This window comes from Eutrigla gurnardus, assembly GCF_963514095.1.
Source record: "Eutrigla gurnardus genome assembly, chromosome: 12".
Taxonomy (NCBI): Eukaryota; Metazoa; Chordata; class Actinopteri; order Perciformes; family Triglidae; genus Eutrigla; species Eutrigla gurnardus.
This window is the reverse complement of record NC_139926.1, coordinates 23,994,227-24,014,916: the sequence shown is the minus strand read 5'-3', so window position 1 is coordinate 24,014,916 and position 20,690 is coordinate 23,994,227. Positions and strand designations below refer to the sequence as shown.

General features: G+C 40.4%; 4 protein-coding genes across 4 annotated transcripts; all 4 read left to right on the top strand.

Annotated features, from left to right (window-relative positions):
• Nucleotides 1-687: 687 nt before the first annotated feature.
• LOC311021525 (olfactory receptor 6N1-like) lies at nucleotides 688-1,617 on the top strand (the record flags this gene model as incomplete). The annotated part of the gene is made up of 1 exon (XM_084022126.1): nucleotides 688-1,617. The coding sequence occupies one exon, from the start codon at nucleotides 688-690 to the stop codon at nucleotides 1,615-1,617; it is 930 nt and encodes a 309-aa protein (XP_083878252.1).
• Nucleotides 1,618-4,216: 2,599 nt separating this feature from the next.
• Nucleotides 4,217-5,146, top strand: LOC311021524 (olfactory receptor 6N1-like; the record flags this gene model as incomplete). Its single annotated transcript, XM_084022125.1, has 1 exon — nucleotides 4,217-5,146. One exon carries the CDS (start codon nucleotides 4,217-4,219, stop codon nucleotides 5,144-5,146), a length of 930 nt encoding a protein of 309 aa, XP_083878251.1.
• A 6,684-nt stretch (nucleotides 5,147-11,830) lies between these two features.
• On the top strand, nucleotides 11,831-12,760 carry LOC311021523 (olfactory receptor 6N1-like; the record flags this gene model as incomplete). Its single annotated transcript, XM_084022124.1, has 1 exon — nucleotides 11,831-12,760. The coding sequence occupies one exon, from the start codon at nucleotides 11,831-11,833 to the stop codon at nucleotides 12,758-12,760; it is 930 nt and encodes a 309-aa protein (XP_083878250.1).
• A 2,622-nt stretch (nucleotides 12,761-15,382) lies between these two features.
• On the top strand, nucleotides 15,383-16,312 carry LOC311021521 (olfactory receptor 6N1-like; the record flags this gene model as incomplete). The annotated part of the gene is made up of 1 exon (XM_084022122.1): nucleotides 15,383-16,312. One exon carries the CDS (start codon nucleotides 15,383-15,385, stop codon nucleotides 16,310-16,312), a length of 930 nt encoding a protein of 309 aa, XP_083878248.1.
• Nucleotides 16,313-20,690: the final 4,378 nt, after the last annotated feature.

Sequence of the window (20,690 nt, the reverse complement as noted above, 5' to 3'; positions counted from 1 at the left end):
TCTGTGTTACAAACCATCTGGCTGGCTGGGTTGCTTTGAAGTAGCTTCTGGTGTCGATATTTTTGATAAAAATAAAAATGATAGCAAACTTGTGATCAGATGTCTTTTAAATCTAAACCCACAGAATTCTGTGGGAAAACCAGATGTCAATATTTCATATCAACTTTTGTCTTATACTGCCATTACACAGTTTGTTGGAAATGTTTATCGTCAAAACAATCTTTATTGTGATCAGTGAAATGATAATGAGAAGTGAGTATCAAAAATGTTTGAATGTGTTTATTTTTTTTTTTTTTACAGACACCTATTTTCCATTGTTGATCCCAGAGAGATGGGGTGACGTAACTATGTGTTTCAAGATAATCAGGCTCTCAGCAGCTCCACTGAAGCCACAGTGGTTTCAGCTGCCAGAAAACACACAGACAACATGTAGAACGTTTAGGGGTTTTGCAGTAAATACAGTTGAGAATCTATATTCATTAGGAATGAACTTACTTTCATGTTTAACTTGTTGATTATAAATGGATGTTTCTTGCTGTTTATCACTGTTCTTTCATTTGGTTCACTGAACTAATGCCAAACCCAACTGACTCAAACAGGTAACAAGGAGTTGCATTGAAACTGTTGATATCCACCTGTAGAATTGTCTTTTATTCATAAAACAGTCTCTGCTGCTGTCTGGGGTAAATGGAAAACAGTACTAACCCGCCGTATTTTAACCTCACTATGTTTGTGAAAATAGGCATCTACCGCTATCCAGCTTTTGTCCTCTGTCTGCTGCTGTACGCTTTCATTGTCACGGCCAATCTCATCATAATAGTGGTGATATTACGAGAGAAAACGTTACATGAGCCCATGTACATTTTTATCATCTGCCTGTCCATTAACTCTCTGTACGGCTCTGCCGGCTTCTTCCTCAGATTCCTGAGAGACCTCCTCTCTGACACTCACCTGATCCCACGATCAGCCTGTTTCACTCAGATGTACATCATTTACACCTATGGGGCCTATGAGCTCACCCTTTTGGGCATCATGGCCTACGATCGCCTCGTTGCTATATGTCAACCTTTGCATTACCACGATAAAATAAGCCCCAGGATGCTCTCCAAGTTGATTGCCTTTGCCTGGATCTATCCCGTACTTACTGTCGCACCCTGCGTTTATTTGTCCTACAGACTTCCGCTGTGTGGCAATAAGATCCCGAAGGTATTTTGCGCCAACTGGCCCGTCGTAAAGCTGTCCTGTGTCAGCACTGTCATCAATAACCTCGTAGGCATGTTCATGACCATAAGCACGGTCTTCCTGCCGTCGGTGTTCGTCCTGTATACGTACGTACGAATCATTCTCATTTGCAGGAGATTCTCCTCGAAGTTCAAGAGCAAAGTGGTGCAGACCTGCCTGCCACACATTGTGACGTTCGTCAATTACTCTGTTACCTTGTTTTGTGACATCGCTCTCAGCAGAATTAACCTTGAGGAGTTGAATCCATACTTGGCGATAGTTTTATCGCTAGAGTTTGTCGTGATTCCTCTTATCATGAACCCTCTCGTGTACGGCCTGAAGCTACCAGAAATAAGAAAATGTATATTTAGGATGTTGTGCTCAGAACCTCATTAAGAAACGAGAGTCAGTAACGATGTGTGTCGCAATGAAAGGAGTGAATACTGAATACTATTATGTTGTTCTAAACTGTCATTTAGATTACTGTGAAGAGAAGTTTGCAATGTTGTAATTAAATAAAAGAACCCCAAGTTGGTTGAATTTTTTTCAGATGGTTATTGTCAGAGAATTTGTTATTAAAAGTCACATTACATAGTACATCAGGCATTGAATACATTCTTTTAATACTTAGTATATTTACTTAGGTACATTCCTCATTATACTTAGTTGCTTAGAATCTGGTTCATAAAGTCACTGATTAATCGAAAACCTTTCCTAGGGGTTCCTCTTTGAAGCGAAAAAAAAAGGTGTTTATATCTCTACCTCAGTGCAGAGGAGCCGTCCAATTGCTTGGTATATCCAGTGGCACTTGTGTTAACTTGCGAAAACCCTGAGAAAAATATCTAATATGCAAGAGTAAATTGAATAAAAGTGAAAGTAAGAAACAGTTCCATTATCATCCATGTTGTCCATTGGTTACTTTGCAAATTCAATTTTGACTCACGACATGACTAAATTATAATGTATTATTATCTGTAAAGCTATCTAAAACCCTCCTAGAATTAAAATTTAACATTGTGTTTATGATGCATCTCTTTTACTCTGCAGTTTGAATGCAGCACTTTTAGCATATTAATATTTTTACTTTAGAAACATTTTGAGTACTTCTAGTGCTGCCAGATGGAACATTACCAGTTAGAGAAAGGGTAAATAGTAAAGCTAGATAATTTTTGCTTGGGGCCCTATAATCACTATATCTGACACATTCAGGAATGACAACAACTTGTTTCTCCTTACTGGATATATTAACTAAGCTATGGAGTCCTAATCCATACGAACGTTTAGTCCATGATATCAAACTTTCTGTAGACAAGGGTAGGCCCCAGAAAGAAGACCAGTTACTGACAAAACCAAATCCCTGTTCCCTGTAGTGACGAGCCGGAACATACAAGACATAGACTAGAGATACAAATATAACCAGGACTTTATGAGATGAGGCTGTCTTTGAGGTTCTCAGGTTCTGTACTATACTGTCCTATAGATACATATACACAAAATGTTTTCTCCATTTGTACAGTTCATTGTGTCCCAACACCTGGCACACCTACCTAAGTGTGGCAATTTAAAGAAAAAAAACAACAGCACTAACTATTTTAGCATGTTTCATTTATGAAGTTCAGTGAGGTGTTCAATTCAATTTTATTTAAAGTGTCATATCACAACAGAAGTCATCCCAGGACACTTAACACATTGAGCAGGACTAGAATACACTTATGATTTTCAGAGTTAATACAATTTCAAAGTCCCAACATCGTCCAGGGGCAAGCGTTACAGCGATGATGTGTTGCCAAGATATGGTGCGTATAGTCATGAAACATAAGTGATCTATAGAATAGAAATACACCCGCTACTACAGCCGTGCTAGCGCTTCCATGAAGCTGTACTTCATAGGCACAGCGATGCTTTTAGCTAAATGCCAAAGTCTCTGTGATAACATACTCAAAATTACAATGCTAACAAGCAAGTATAATGTTCTTCAGGTCATCTTAGTATGTTAGCATGCTTAGAAGGACTGTTTCAGGTTATCATTTATCTAAGCACATTAGCATGCTTAGAAGGAAGTGGTTGCCATCTTCTTCAGGTCATCAGGTTAGCTTAACATGCCAACATGCTAAGCAAGTTTAATGTGTACCATGTTCATCATGTTAATTTTAGGTTATCTTAGCATGCTAAAATTCGAAGCAGGTATAATGTTCAAAGTGATAGCAGGTTATCTTAGCATGCTACCATGCTAAACAGGGAAAATTTTGCCATGTTAAACTAAGCATCAGGTCATATTAGGCTCGCGACGGCTAATGTCGGCTTCTCTGATGGTTCTGTGTAAGAAACTATCTGACTGGCCGGGTTGCTTTGAAGTAGCTTCTGGTTCGATATTTTTGATGAAAATAAAAAATGATGACTCGTGATCAGATGTCTTTTAAATCTAAAACCGCAGAATTCAGCGGGAAAACCAGATGTCAATATTTCATATCAACTTTTGTCTGATACTGCAATTACACAGTTTGTTGGAAATGTTTATCATCAAAACAATCTTTATTACGATCAATGTAATGAAGTGAGTATCAAAAATGTTTGAATGTGTGTTTTTTTTTTTTTTTTACGTACACCTATTTTCCATTGTCCATCCCAGGTGGGGAGAGATGGGGTGACGTAACTATGTGTTTCCAGATAATCAGGCTCTCAGCAGCTCCGGTGAAGCCACAGTGGTTTCAGCTGCCAGAACACACACAGAGAACATGTAGAACGTTTAGGGTTTTTGCAGTAAATACAACTGAGAATCTATATTCATTAGGAATTAACTTACTTACATGTTTAACTTGTTAATTATGAATGTATGTTTCTTGCTGTTTATCACTGTTCTTTCATTTGGTTCACTGAACTAATGCCAAACCCAACTGACTCAAACAGGTAACAAGGAGTTGCATTGAAACTGTTGATATCCACCTGTAGAATTGTCTTTTATTCATAAAACAGTCTCTGCTGCTGTCTGGGGTAAATGGAAAACAGTACAAACCCGCCGTATTTTAACCTCACTATGTTTGTGAAAATAGGCAACTACCGCTATCCAGCTTTTGTCCTCTGTCTGCTGCTGTACGCTTTCATTGTCACGGCCAATCTCGTCATAATAGTGGTGATATTACGAGAGAAAACATTACATGGGCCCATGTACATTTTTATCATCTGCCTGTCCATTAACTCTCTGTACGGCTCTGCCGGCTTCTTCTTCAGATTCCTGAGAGACCTCCTCTCCGACACTCACCTGATCCCACGATCAGCCTGTTTCACTCAGATGTACATCATTTACACCTACGGGTCCTATGAGCTCACCCTTTTGTGCATCATGGCCTACGATCGCTATGTTGCTATATGTCAACCTTTGCATTACCACGATAAAATAAGCCCCAGGATGCTCTCCAAGTTGATTGCCTTTGCTTGGATCTATCCCGTACTTGCTGTCGCACCCTGCGTTTATTTGTCCTACAGACTTCCGCTGTGTGGCAATAAGATCCCGAAGGTATTTTGCGCCAACTGGCCCGTGGTAAAGCTGTCCTGTGTCAGTACAGTCATCAATAACCTCGTAGGCATGTTCATGACCATAAGCACGGTCTTCCTGCCACTGGCGTTCGTCCTGTATACGTACGTACGAATCATTCTCATTTGCAGGAGATGCTCCTCAAAGTTCAAGAGCAAAGTGATGCAGACCTGCTTGCCGCACATTGTGACGTTCGTCAATTACTCTGTTACCTTTTTTTGTGACATCGCTCTCAGCAGAATTAACCTCGAGGAGCTGAATCCATACTTGGCGATAGTTTTATCGCTAGAGTTTGTCGTGATTCCTCTCATCCTGAACCCTCTCGTATACGGCCTGAAGCTACCAGAAATAAGAAAATGTATATTTAGGATGTTGTGCTCAGAACCTCGTTAAGAAACGAGAGTCGGTAGTGATGTGTGTCGCAATCAAAGGGGTGAATACTGAATACTATTATGTTGTTTTAATCTGTCATTTAGATTACTGTGAAGAGAAGTTTTCAATGTTGTAATTAAATAAAACAACTCCAAGTTGGTTGAATATTTTTCAGATGGTTATTGTCAAAGAGTTTGATATTAAAAGTCACATTAGTCTAACTTGCATTGAATATTTTCTTTTAATATTTTAGGTACATTCCTGATTATACTTAGTTACTTATAATCTGGTTCATAAACTCACTGTGTATTCGAAAACCTTTCCTAGGTTTTCCTCTTAGAAGGGAAAAAAAGGTTTTTGTATCTCTAGCTCAGTGCAGAGGAGCTGTTCAATTGCTTGGTATATTCAGTTGCACTTGTTTTAACCTGCAAAAACCCTGAGAAATATATCTAATATTCAATAATAAAATGAATTTAAGTGAAAGTAAGAAACAGTTCAACTGTATTAATCCCCATCATCAAAGGTGGTCTTATGGCATAAGTCAAGTGGTTACTTCATTTATATATGAAGTACGACTTTTACCTGCAACCTGGGCCTGGGAGCCCAAACTAAAAGGGCTCCAAACAGATATAGATTCATTATGATTACTTATTATGTATTGTATTGAGTTATGTTACTATACTAACTCATTGAACCCCCTAAATAACTCACAAAAGCACTTAAAAAGATGCATCTCAGCTCTATAGCCTACTAATAACTGTTTACTTCTACTTCAGAGTAACATATTGCAGTACGACATTAACTGAAGAGAGAAATATCATTGGTTACTTTGCAAATTCAATTTTGACTCACGACATAACAACTAAATTATAATGTTTTATTATCCATTAAACTATCCAGAATCATCCTCAAATTTTAATTTAACATTGTGTTCCTTATACATTTATCCCACTCTGCAGTTTGAATGCAGCACTTTTGGCATATAAATAGTTTTAATTTAGAAATATTTTTAAGTACCACTACTGCTGCCAGATGGAACATTACCAGTTAGAGAAAGGGTAAAAAGTAAAGCTAGAACATTTTTGCTTGGGGCCCTATAATCACTAAATCTGACACATATTCAGGGAAAGACAACAACGTGTTTCTCCTTACTGGATATATTAACTAAACTAACGAGTCCTAATCCATACGAACGTTTAGTTATTGATATCAAACTTGCCATAGACAAGGGAAGGCCCCAGAAAGAAGACCAGTTACTGACAAAAACCAAATCCCTGTTCCCTGTAGTGACGAGCGGGGACATACAAGACATAGACAGGAGATACAAATATAACCGGGGCTCTAAGAGTTGAGGCCCTCTTTGAGGTTCCACTGATGCTTTATTATGAGGCATCTTTAGTATACTGTCCTATAGATACATATACACAAAATGTTCTCTCCATTTGTACAGTTCATGGTGTCCCAACACCTGGCCCACCTACCTAAGTGTGGCGATTTAAAAAAAACAAAACAACAGCACTAACTATTTTAGCATCGGTGTTGGGTGTTCGGTAATGTTATTTTAGCATCGGTGAGGTGTTCAATTCAATTTTATTTAAAGTATCATGTCACAACAGAAGTTATCCCAGGACACTTAAGACATTGAGCAGGACTAGAATACACTCATGATTTTCAGAGTTAATACAGTTTCAAAGTCCCAACATTGTCCAGGGGAAAGCATTACAGCGATGATGTGTTGCCTAGATATGGTGCGTATAGTCATGAAACATGAGTGGATCTATAGAATAGAAATACATCCGCTACTACAGCCGTGCTAGCACACTTCATAGGCATAGCGATGCTTTTAGCTAAATGCTAAAGTCTCTGTGATAACATACTCAAAATTACAATGCTGTCATGTTGATGCTAAGCAAGTATAATGTTCTTTAGGGTATCTTAGCACATTTGCATGTTTAAAAGGAGTTCTTGAAGTTATCAGGTTATCTTAGCACGTCAGCATGCTTAGAAAGAAGTGGTTACCATGTTCTTCAAGTTATCAGGTTATCTTAGCACGTCAGCATGCTTAGAAAGAAGTGGTTACCATGTTCTTCAAGTTATCAGGTTATCTTAGCACGTCAGCATGCTTAGATGCAAGTGGTTACCATGTTCTTCAAGTTATAAGTTATCTTAGCAAGTTAGCAAGCTTAGAAGGAAGTGGTTACCTTGTTCTTCAAGTTATCATGTTATCTTAGCATGTTAGCATGCTTAGAAAGAAGTGGTTACCATGTTCTTCAAGTTATAAGGTTATCTTAGCATTTTAGCATGCTTAGAAGGAAGTGGTTACCATGTTCTTCAGGTTATCAAGTTATCTTAACATGCTAAGCAAGTTTAATGTGTACCATGTCTACTATGTGTAGCATGACTGTCTACCCAACACGCCCCCTCCCCGGAACATCCGCCGACAGCTCCACCAACCCACAGCAGTATTCCCCCCGCTGGCTCCCCCTGCAGGCCACACCCGTCACTAACCCTCTCTCCAGAAATCCAACCCATACAAACCATAATCACCCACAGAGCCTCCATCAGTATTCCCTCACAACGTCATCACAACAAACCACACGTGAATCTCTCCAACCTCCGTCCTCTCCCTCAGTCCTCCCAACCAACCCAAAAATGACACCTGAAAATGGCTCTGCTCAACACACGTTCACTCAGCAATAAAACTCTCATTCTGAATGAATTCATCACTGACAATAAACTGGACTTCTTCTGCATCACTGAAACCTGGCAAAAACCCCTGGACTATTTTTCACTTAACCAGATCACACCCACAGGATTCACCTACACGGACAAACCCCGCCTTGAAGGACGGGGAGGTGGTATTGCTGCCATCCACAGAAAGGACATCAAAATCACCACCATCTCCACCCCAGCCGCCCCATCCTTTGAACAGCTTGCCCTCAAACTCCCTGGTCCTACTCCACTTGTCATTGCCATCATTTACCGCCCTCCCAAACCAAATCCCACCTTTCTCTCAGACTTCATGGATTTTCTCACCCAGCTCTGCGCCATCTCACCCTCTGTCCTCCTCCTTGGAGATTTTAATCTTCACATCAACGACGCCAACTGCAAACCTGCCACTGAATTCCTGGAACTGTTACACTGCTTCAACTTCGCACAGCATATCAACTTCCCCACCCACTCCCATGGTCACATCCTCGATCTGGTCTGCTCCACTGGACTCACACTAAACCATCTCTCCAGCATCAACCTCCACATCTCCGACCATCTCGCCATCATCATCGACCTCAACATCCCCATCCCTATCCCAAAAGATAAACGCAAAATCTCATTCAGAAATATCAAGTCCATCAACCCCTCAGCCCTCTCAGCCTCTCTCACCGGTGCATTATCCATCTCTCCTCTCCCCCTGTCTGACGATCCCAACAACCTTGTGGACTACTACAACAACACTCTTTCCTCCTGTCTCAATCTACTGGCTCCCACTAAAACCAAAACAGTCACCTTCACCCACTCAGCTCTCTGGTACACCCCTGAACTCCATCAAATGAAATCCCGCAAACGACAACTGGAAAGACTCTACAATAAAACCGGCCTAACAGTTCACCTCCACGCTTACACAGACTTTCTCCATATATACAAAACTGCTCTCAACACAGCCCGGTCCACTTACCACTCACACCTCATACACTCCGGCTCCAACAACCCCAAGACTCTTTTTTCCACGATCAACAAACTTTTCAACCCCCCCGATAACATCTCTACAGATTTCACAGTGGAAACATGTAACTCCTTTCTGTCATTTTTCCAAAATAAAATCAACATCTACAGCAACCTGACCACCTCCCCGGCTCCCTCAACCCCATCACTGGATCCCACCCCTTCACTCTCTCAGTGCCTATCACAGTTCTCCCTGCTGTCTCCCATGGACCTACCTCAACTCACCAACGGCATGAAAACCTCCACCTGCACCCTAGATCCCATCCCATCAGCTCTCATCAAAACCTGTCTTCCATCCGTCACCCCACTCCTCTTCAAAATCATAAATTCCTCCCTCATCTCTGGCTCTGTCCCCACTCCACTCAAACTTGCTGCTGTCACCCCTATCCTCAAGAAACCAGGTCTCAGCCCCGACATCATGTCCAACTTCCGGCCCATCTCCAATCTTCCCTTTCTGTCAAAAATTCTGGAACGTGTCGTCGCTGCTCAACTCAAAACCCACCTCTCCTCTAATCACCTGTATGAACCATTTCAATCTGGATTCCGCCCACAACACAGCACCGAAACAGCCCTCCTAAAAGTCACCAACGACCTCCTCCTCTCCTCTGACTCCGGCCACCTCACCATCCTCATCATGCTTGACCTCACTGCAGCCTTCGACACCATCAACCACTCCATTCTCCTCTCCCGTCTGGAAAACTACTACAACATCACTGGCACTGCACTCTCCTGGCTCCGCTCCTACCTCACCAACAGACACCAATTCATCAGCATTAATAACTGCACTTCCTCCACTGTTCCCCTGTCCCAAGGCGTCCCCCAAGGTTCGGTGCTTGGTCCTCTTCTCTTCATCCTCTACATCCTCCCCCTTGGCAACATTATTCGCAAACATGGTCTCCACTTCCACTGCTACGCTGACGACGTCCAGATCTACATCTCCACCAAATCCATCACCACAGCCACCTGCTCCACTCTGACCACCTGCCTCACTGAATTAAAAACCTGGATGCAAAACAACTTCCTTCAACTCAACTGTGACAAAACAGACATGATGATCATCGGCCCCAAACCCCTCATCAAAAACACCCACAACTTCACTCTCTCCGTCGACAACTCCACTCTGTCCCCATCCCTACACATGCGCAACCTTGGAGTCATTTTCGACAGCAACCTCACATTTCAACAACACATCAATCACACCACCAGGACTGCCTTTTTTCACCTCAAGAACATTGCCCGTCTCCGCCCATCCCTCACCTTCTCTGCTGCCGAAACTTTGATTCATGCATTCATCACATCCAGAAAAGACTATTGCAATAGCATCCTCTACGGTTCACCTGCCAAAATCCTCGACAAACTGCAATACATACAAAACTCTGCTGCCCGCCTCCTCACCCACACCCGCTCCCGTGACCACATCACCCCTGTTCTGCAAAATCTCCACTGGCTCCCTGTTCCTCAACGCATTGAATACAAAGTACTCCTCCTCACCCACAAAGCCCTCCACAACCAGGCCCCTTCCTACCTCACCGACCAGCTCCACCACCACTCTCCCCCCCGTAACCTTCGCTCCTCCGACACAAACCTCCTCTCCCCACCTGTCAGGACCAAACACTGTACCTGGGGCGACAGAGCCTTCTCAATTGCTGCCCCCTCCCTCTGGAACTCACTACCCCCACACATCCGAGCCTGCACCGACCAGACCACCTTCAAATCACTTATCAAAACCCACCTCTTCAGAATTGCCTTCAACCCCCCTTAATCCACTACTTCATCTGTACTGCATCACTAACTTGTTCTTAAATGTGCCTGCTCTTCAACCGTTTTATAACTTTATATTACCTGTTTTTAACCGTTTTATAACTTCACAGTACATCTTTTTAACTTATCTACTTAAGAATAACCTGCTTGTTTTAATGCACTCACTTGTAGCCTCCCTGTGTTTGATAGTACTTGTTTTAAATGTATTGATTTTTAACCGTATATGTAAAGTGTCTTTGAGATCCCTTGAAAAGCGCTATACAAAATAAATGTATTATTATTATTATTTATTATTATGTTTATCATGTTAATTTTAGGTTTTCTTAATATGCTAAAATTCTAAGCAAGTATAATGTGGCCATGTTCAAAGTGATAGCAGGTTATCTTTGCATGCTAAAATTTGAAGCAGGTATTATGTGTACCATGTTTAAATTGATAGCAGGTTATCTTAGCATGCTACCATGCTAAACAGGGAAAATGTTGCCATGTATAACATATCATCAGGTCATATTAGGCTGGTGACGGCTAATGGCGGCTTCTCCGATTGTTCTATGTAACAAACCATCTCGCTGGCAGGGTTACTTTGAAGTAGCTTCTGGTGTTGATATTTTTGATAAAATTTTAAAAATAATAGCTGACTCGTGATCAGATGTCTTTCAAATCTAAACCCGCAGAATTCAGTGGGAAAACCAGATGTCAATATTTCATATCAAATTTAGTCTGATACTGCCATTACACAGTTTGTTGGAAATGTTTATCATCAAAACAATCTTTATTACGATCGGCGAAATGATGAGAAGTGAGTATCAAAATTGTTTTCGCGTTTTTTTTTCACGTACACCTATTTTCCATTGTCGATCCCAGAGAGATGGGGTGACGTAACATTGTGTTTCCAGATAATCAGGCTCTCAGCAGCTCCACTGAAGCCACAGTGGTTTCAGCTGCCAGAAAACACACGGACAACATGTAGAACGTTTAGGGGTTTTACAGTAAATACAGTTGAGAATCTATATTCATTAGGAATTAACTTACTTACATGTTTAACTTGTTAATTATGAATGTATGTTTCTTGCTGTTTATCACTGTTCTTTCATTTGGTTCACTGAACTAATGCCAAACCCAACTGACTCAAATAGGTAACAAGGAGTTGCATTGAGACTCTTGATATCCACCTGTAGAATTGTCTTTTATTCATAAAACAGTCTCTGCTTCTGTCTGGGGTAAATGGAAAACAGTACTAACCCACCGTATTTTAACCTCACTATGTTTGTGAAAATAGGCATCTACCGCTATCCAGCTTTTGTCCTCTGTCTGCTGCTATACGCTTTCATTGTCACAGCCAATCTCGTCATAATAGTGGTGATATTAGTAGAGAAAACTTTACACGAGCCCATGTACATTTTTATCATCTGCCTGTCCATTAACTCTCTGTACGGCTCTGCCGGCTTTTTCTTCAGATTCCTGAGAGACCTCCTCTCCGACACTCACCTGATCCCACGATCAGCCTGTTTCACTCAGATGTACATAATTTACACCTACGCGTCCTATGAGCTCACCCTTTTGGGCATCATGGCCTATGATCGCTATGTTGCTATATGTCAACCTTTGCGTTACCACGATAAAATAACCCCCAGGATGCTCTCCAAGTTGATTGCCTTTGCGTGGATCTATCCCGTACTTGCTGTCGCACCCTGCGTTTATTTGTCCTACAGACTTCCGCTGTGTGGCAATAAGATCCCGAAGGTATTTTGCGCCAACTGGCCCGTCGTAAAGCTTTCGTGTGTCAGTACTGTCGTCAATAACCTTGTTGGCATGCTCATGACCATGAGCACGGTCTGTCTGCCGCTGATGTTCGTCCTGTATACGTACATACGAATCATTCTCATTTGCAGGAGATGCTCCTTAAAGTTCAAGAGCAAAGTGGTGCAGACCTGCCTGCCGCACATTGTGACGTTCGTCATTTACTCTGTTACCTTGCTTTGTGACATCACTCTCAGCAGAATTAACCTCGAAGAGCTGAATCCATACTTGGCGATAGTTTTATCGCTGGAGTTTGTCGTGATTCCTCTCATCCTGAACCCTCTTGTGTACGGCCTGAAGCTACCAGAAATAAGAAAATGTATATTTAGGATGTTGTGCTCAGAACCTCATTAAGAAACGAGAGTCAGTAGTGATGTGTGTCACAATCAAAGGGGTGAATACTGAATACAATCATGTTGATTTAATCTGTCATTTAGATAAATGTGAAGAGAAGTTTTCAATGTTATTAAATAAGACAACTCAAGGTGGTTGGATATTTTTCAGATGGTTATTGTCAGAGAATTTGTTATTAAAAGTCAAATTACATAGTATATCAGGCATTGAATACATTCTTTTAATACTTTAGGTACATTCCTCATTAGACTTAGTTGCTTAGAATCGGGTTCATAAAGTCACTGATTATTCGAAAACCTTTCCTAGGGGTTGCTCTTTGAAGCGAAAAAAAAAAAGGTGTTTATATCTCTAGCTCAGTGCAGAGGAGCTGTTCAATTGCTTGGTATATTCAGTGGCACTTGTGTTAACCTGCCAAAACCCTGAGAAAAATATCTAATATGCAAGAGTAAATTGAATAAAAGTGAAAGTAAGAAACAGTTCCATTATCATCCATATTATCCATTGGTTACTTTGCAAATTCAATTTTGACTCACGACATGACTAAATTCTAATGTATTATTATCTGTAAAGCTATCTAAAACCATCCTAGAATTCAAATTTAACATTGTGTTAATGATGCATCTCTTTTACTCTGCAGTTTGAATGCAGCACTTTTAGCATATTAATATTTTTACTTTAGAAACATTTTTAAGTACTTCTACTGCTGCCAGATGGAACATTACCAGTTAGAGAAAGGGTAAAAAGTAAAGCTAGATGGTTTTTGCTCGGGGCCCTATAATCACTATATCTGATACATATTCAGGGAAAGACAACGACTTGTTTCTCCTTACTGGATATATTAACTAAACTATGGAGTCCTAATCCATACGAACGTTTAGTCCCTGATATCAAACTTGCCGTAGACAAGGGAAGGCCCCAGAAAGAAGACCAGTTACTGACAAAACCAAATCCCTGTTCCCTGTAGTGATGAGCCGGGACAAACAAGATATAGACATACAAATAAAACCAGGGCTCTATGAGTTGAGGCCCTCTTTGAGGTTCCACCGATGCTTTATTATGAGAAATCTTTACTATACTGTCCTATAGATACATAAACACAAAATGTTTTCTCCATTTGTACAGTTCATCGTGTCCCAACACCTGACCCACCTACCTAAGTGTGGCGATCTAAAGAAAAAAACAACAGCACTAACTATTTTAACATGTTGCATTTATGAAGTTCAGTGAGGTGTTCAATTTAATTCAATTTTATTTAAAGTGTCATATCACAACAGAAGTCATCTCAGGACACTTAACACATTGAGCAGGACTAGAATACGCTCATGATTTTCAGAGTTAATACAGTTTCAAAGTCCCAACATCGTCCAGGGGCAAGCGTTACAGCGATGATGTGTTGCCAAGATATGGTGCGTATAGTCATGAAACATGAGTGGATCTATAGAATAGAAATACACCCGCTACTACAGCCGTGCTAGAGCTTCCATGAAGCTGTACTTCATAGGCACAGCGATGCTTTTAGCTAAATGCTAAAGTCTCTGTGATAACATACTCAAAATTACAATGCTGTCATGTTGATGCTAAGCAAGTATAATGTTCTTCAGGTTATCTTAGTATGTTAGCATGCTTAGAAGGAGTGTTTCAGGTTATCAGTTATCTTAGCACATTAGCATGCTTAGAAGGAAGTGGTTGCCATGTTCTTCAGGTCATCAGGTTATCTTAACATGCCAACATGCTAAGCAAGTTTAATGTGTACCATGTTCATCATGTTAATTTTAGGTTATCTTAACATGCTAAAATTCGAAGCAGGTATAATGTGTACCATGTTCAAAGTGATAGCAGGTTATCTTAGCATTCTACAATGCTAAACAGGGAAAATTTTGCCATGTTAAACTAATCATCAGGTCATATTAGGCTGGCGACGGCTAATGTTGGCTTCTCTGATGGTTCTGTGTAACAAACTATCTGACTGGCGGGGTTGCTTTGAAGTAGCTTCTGGTTTTATATTTTTGATAAAAATAAAAAATGATAGCTGACTCGTGATCAGACATCTTTCAAATTTAAACCAGCAGAATTCAGTGGGAAAACCAGATGTCAATATTTCATATAAACTTTAGTCTGATACTGCCATTACACAGTTTGTTAGAAATGTTTATCATCAAAACAATCTTTATTACGATCAATGAAATGATAATGAGAAGTGAGTATCAAAATTGTTGCAATGTTCTTTGTTTTTTTACAGACACCTAATTTCCCTTGTCGATCCCAGAGAGATGGGGTGACGTAACTATGTGTTTCAAGATAATCAGGCTCTCAGCAGCTCCGCTGAAGCCACAGTGGTTTCAGCTGCCAGAACAGACACAGACAACATATAGAACGTTTAGGGGTTTTACAGTAAATACAACTGAGAATCTATATTCATTAAGAATGAACTTACATGTTTAACTTGTTGATTATGAATGTATGTTTCTTGCTGTTTATCACTGTTCTTTCATTTGGTTCACTGAACTAATGCCAAACCCAACTGACTCAAACAGGTAACAAGGAGTTGCATTGAAACTGTTGATATCCATCTGTACAATTGTCTGTTATCCATAAAACAGTCTCTGCTGCTGTCTGGGGTAAATGGAAAACAGTACTAACCCGCCGTATTTTAACCTCACTATGTTTGTGAAAATAGGCATCTACCGCTATCCAGCTTTTGTCCTCTGTCTGCTGCTGTACGCTTTCATTGTCACGGCCAATCTCATCATAATAGTGGTGATATTAGTAGAGAAAACTTTACATGAGCCCATGTACATTTTTATCATCTGCCTGTCCATTAACTCTCTGTACGGCTCTGCCGGCTTCTTCTTCAGATTCCTGAGAGACCTCCTCTCTGACACTCACCTGATCCCACGATCAGACTGTTTAACTCAGATCTACGTCATTTACACCTACGCGTCCTATGAGCTCACCCTTTTGGGCATCATGGCCTACGATCGCTATGTTGCTATATGTCAACCTTTGCGTTACCACGATAAAATAAGCCCCAGGATGCTCTCCAAGTTGATTGCCTTGGCCTGGATCTATCCCACTATTGCTGTCGCAGCCTGCGCTTATTTGTCTTTCAGACTTCCACTGTGTGGCAATAAGATCCCGAAGGTATTTTGTGCCAACTGGTCCATTGTAAAGCTGTCGTGTGTCAGTACTGTCATCAATAACCTCGTCGGCATGTTCGTGACCATAAGCACCATCTTCCTGCCGCTGTTATTCGTCCTGTATACGTACGTACGAATCATTCTCATTTGCAGGAGACGCTCCTCGAAGTTCAAGAGCAAAGTGGTGCAGACCTGCCTGCCGCACATTGTGACGTTCGTCAATTACTCTGTTACCTTGTTTTGTGACGTCACTCTCAGCAGAATTAACCTTGAGGAGCTGAATCCATACTCGGCGATAGTTTTATCGCTAGAGTTTGTCGTGATTCCTCCCATCGTGAACCCTCTCATGTATGGCCTGAAGCTACCAGAAATAAGAAAATGTATATTTAGGATGTTGTGCTCAGAACCTCATTAAGAAACGAGAGTCAGTAGTGATGTGTGTCGCAATCAAAGCGGTGAATACTGAATACAATTATGTTGTTTTAATCTGTCATTTAGATAATTGTGAAGAGAAGTTTTCAATGTTGTTATTAAATAAGACAACTCCAAGTATGTTGGATATTTTTCAGATGCTTATTGTCAGAGAGTTTGTTATTAAAAGTCACATTACATAGTCGAACAGGTATCACGTACTTTTGCTTTTAATACTTTAGGTACATTATATAGGATTATACTTAGTTACTTTGAATCTGGTTCATAAAGTCACTGATTATTCAAAATCCTTTCCTAGGTTTTCCTCTTAGAAGGGAAAAAAAGGTGTTTGTATCTCTAGCTCCACGCAGAGGAGCCGTTCAATTGCTTGGTATATTCAGTTGAACTTGTTTTAACCTGCCAAAACCCTGAGAAAAATATGTAATATTAAAGAATAAAATGAATTTAAGTGAAAGTAAGAAACTGTTCAACTGTATTAATCCCCATCATCAAAGTTGGTCTTATGGCATAAGTTAAGTGGTTACTTCATTTATATATGAAGTATGACTTTAACTGCAACCTGGGCCTGGGAGCCCAAACTAAAAGGGCTCCAAACAGCTATAGATTTATTATGATGACTAATTATGTATTGTATTGAAATATGTTACTATACTAACTCATTGTACCCCCTAAATAACTCACAAAAGCACTTAAAAAGATCCATCTCAGCTCTATAGCCTACTACTGACTGTGTACTTCTAGAGAAATATCATTGGTTACTTTGCAAATTCAATTTTGACTCACGACATTTAACAACTAAATTATAACGTATTATTATCCATTTAACTATCCAGAATCATCTTAGAGTTTAAATTTAACATTGTGTTTATGATGCATCTCTTTCACTCTGCAGTTTGAATGCAGCACTTTTAGGATATTAATAGTTCTACTTTAGAAACATTTTAAGTAATTCTACTGCTGCCAGATGGAACATTACCAGTTAGAGAAAGGGTAAAAAGTAAAGCTAGATGTTTTTTTCTTCGGGCCCTATAATCACTATATCTGACACATATTCAGGAAAAGACAACAACTTGTGTCTCCTTACTGGATACATTAACTAAACTATGGAGTCCTCATCCATACAAATGTTTAGTCCCTGATATCAAATTTGTCGTAGACAAACGAAGGCCCCAGAAAGAAGACCAGTTACTGACAAAACCAAATCCCAGTTCCCTGTAGTGATGAGCAGGGACATACAAGACATAGACTAGAGATACAACTAGAAAATTCCCCCGCCGGGAAATTTTGAAAGGGCCACGGGGGCTACTGCCGGAGTGTATCTACATTACGATGAGATTCTTCGAGATTTCAAACGAGACGGAGTTGTTTTAGAGGCAAATACAGAGACTGCTTGCTGACTGAGCTGTCAGAGTAGTCCGTTTTGAGTATTGTGATGTACTTCAAAAACTGTCCACCAATCAGAGCACACCACTGGTGTCTCCATTTTAAAGTTTAAATGGAGTTTCTAGGTGAAAGTATGGCTGAGCTGAAGTCGTTTGACTAAAAAACTACATTTCCCATTACTAAATGTAGTTTTAAGTACATTCCTGTCCACCAATCAGAGCCCACCATTCGTGTCTCCATTTTAAAGTTTAAATGGACTTTCTAGGTGAAAGTATGACTGAGCAGAAGACGTTTGACTAAAAAAACTACATTTCCCACTGACTGCTCCTTCCTGTCCACCAATCAGAGCCCACCACTCGTATCTCCATTTTAAAGTTTAAATGGAGTTTCTAGGTGAAAGTATGGTTGAGCTGAAGACGTTTGACTAAAAAAACTACATTTCCCACTACTAAATGTAGTTTTTAGTACATTCCTGTCCACCAATCAGAGCACACCACTCGTCTCTCCATTTTAAAGTTTAAATGGAGTTTCTAGGTGAAAGTCTGCCCGAGCAGAAGACGTTTGACTAAAAAAACTACATTTCCCACTACTAAATGTAGTTTTTAGTACATTCCTGTCCACCAATCAGAGCATACCACTCGTGTCTCCATTTTAAAGTTTAAATGGAGTTTCTAGGTGAAAGTATGGCTGAGCTGAAGATGTTTGACTAAAAAAACTACATTTCCCACTACTAAATGTAGTTTTTAGTACATTCCTGTCCACCAATCAGAGCCCACCACTCGTGTCTCCATTTTAAAGTTTAAATGGAGTTTCTAGGTGAAAGTATGGCTGAGCTGAAGACGTTTGACTAAAAAACTACAAATCCCACTGGCTGCTCCTGTCCACTGCTCCTGTCCGCCAATCAGAGCACACCTGCTGTCACTTCTCAAGATCAAAGCCACAGAGTGCCGTCACCATAGCAACGGCCCTCTACTCACGTGTGTAACTGCTTTCAAGCCTGTCTCTATCGCTCCATTTCGGCTTTGGGGGCGCTCCGAACAAAAGCTTGCCACGCTGACATCGAAACTCCTATCGCCAAGATTTTCGCACCGTTAGCGCCACAAGACTCGGCTGAAGACAGTGATGACTTTTATTTTTTCCTAGTGTCAGAAATGTGGACGCTAGGGCGAGTTAGAAATGCTGTTCATTTCAGGTTTCTTTGAAAATCTGCTTCTCAATTAACATTGGAGCGGATGAGGAGAAAAAAAGACTTGGCCGCGCTTAGAGGTTGCTAGTTAAAATTCTGTAAATCTCACAGAGTTTTTGAGCACATTGTGAGAGACAGGACAAGTTTGTCTACAAAATTGGAAAATATCACGTCTGTAGAGTGAAGATTGTGGCCGGGAGGAGTTTGGAAAGGAAAAAAATCTGAGAAGCCCTCACACTCTAAGCGATGATGTCATCCACTCTAGCCCAGAAGGTTCCGCGCAATACACACCCATTATAATCTCATGATTTCTCCCAAAACGATCATGGTCATTGAACAGTGATTGATCAAAAACTATATGACCTATTGAAACGTGGATTGACACACCAGGACACAAGACTTGTGTCTACGTTTTAAAGTTTAAATGGACTTTCTAGGTGAAAGTATGCCTGAGCAGCAGGTGTTTGAAAAGCTACGATTTCTGCTTTTTTTTTTTCACTCGTCCCATTCATTTCAATGGGAAAATTTCGGTGGTTTTTCGCGACTTACGTCGCGAAAAATTCGTGTCCGGCTAAGAAAAGTAATGGCACGCCGATCCCGATCGTACCGCACGTTTTGATATATAATTTGTCACTACTGTTATTCATAGGATTTTTTCCTAGTTTTTATTATTTTTCCTACGGAATTTCGAGTGCCTTAAACTTCTACAGCTATAAGAGTTGTAGGACAAATTATATCGCCCCGAGCACTGGTTCCCCTCAGCTATTTCATAGCTGTAGGGGGCCAGTGCTCGGTGCGATTGCCCCGTGGCCCTAAATATAACCAGGGCTCTATGAGTTGAGGCTGTCTTTGAGGTTCCACTGATGTTTTATTATGAGTAATCTTTACTATACTGTCCTATAGATACATATACACAAAATGTTTTCTTCATTTGCAGTTTTTTCTCGCCACTGTCGCTGTAAAGCTTGCCCCTGGGTGATGTTGGGACTTTGAAATTGTGTTGACTCTTGAAATTTTGAGCATATTCTAGTCTTGCTCATTGTTAAGTGTCCTGAGATAACTTCTGTTGTTTGACACTATAAAATCAAATTTAATTGAATTTATCATGTAAGGTGACCTTGGGTGTTTGAAAGGGTTAGGTAACAAATAGTAACAAATAACATTTATTATTATTATTATTATTTGTACAGTTCATCGTGTCCCAACACCTGGCCCACCTACCTAAGTGTGGTGATTTAAAGGAAAAAACAACAGCACTAACTATTTTAGCATGTTTCATTTATGAAGTTCAGTGAGGTGTTCAATTAAATTTTATTTAAAGTGTCATATCACAACAGAAGTCATCCCAGGACACTTAAAACATTGAACAGGACTAGAATACGCTCATGATTTTCAGAGTTAATACAATTTCAAAGTCTCAACATCGTCCAGGGGCAAGCGTTACAGCGATGATGTGTTGCCAAGATATGGTGCGTATAGTCACGAAACATGAGTGGATCTATAGAATAGAAATACACCCACTACTACAGCCATGCTAGCTCTTCCATGAAGCTGTACTTCATAGGCCCAGCGATGCTTTTAGCTAAATGCTAAACTCTGTCATAACATACTCAAAATTACAATGCTAACAAGCAAGTATAATGTTCTTCAGGTTATCTTAGCCAGTTAGCATGCTTAGAAGGATTTCTTCAGGTTAACAGTTATCTTAGCACATTAGCATGCTGAGAAGGAAGTGGTTACCATGTTCTTCAGGTTATCAGGTTATCTTTGCATGTTAGCATGCTAAGCAGGT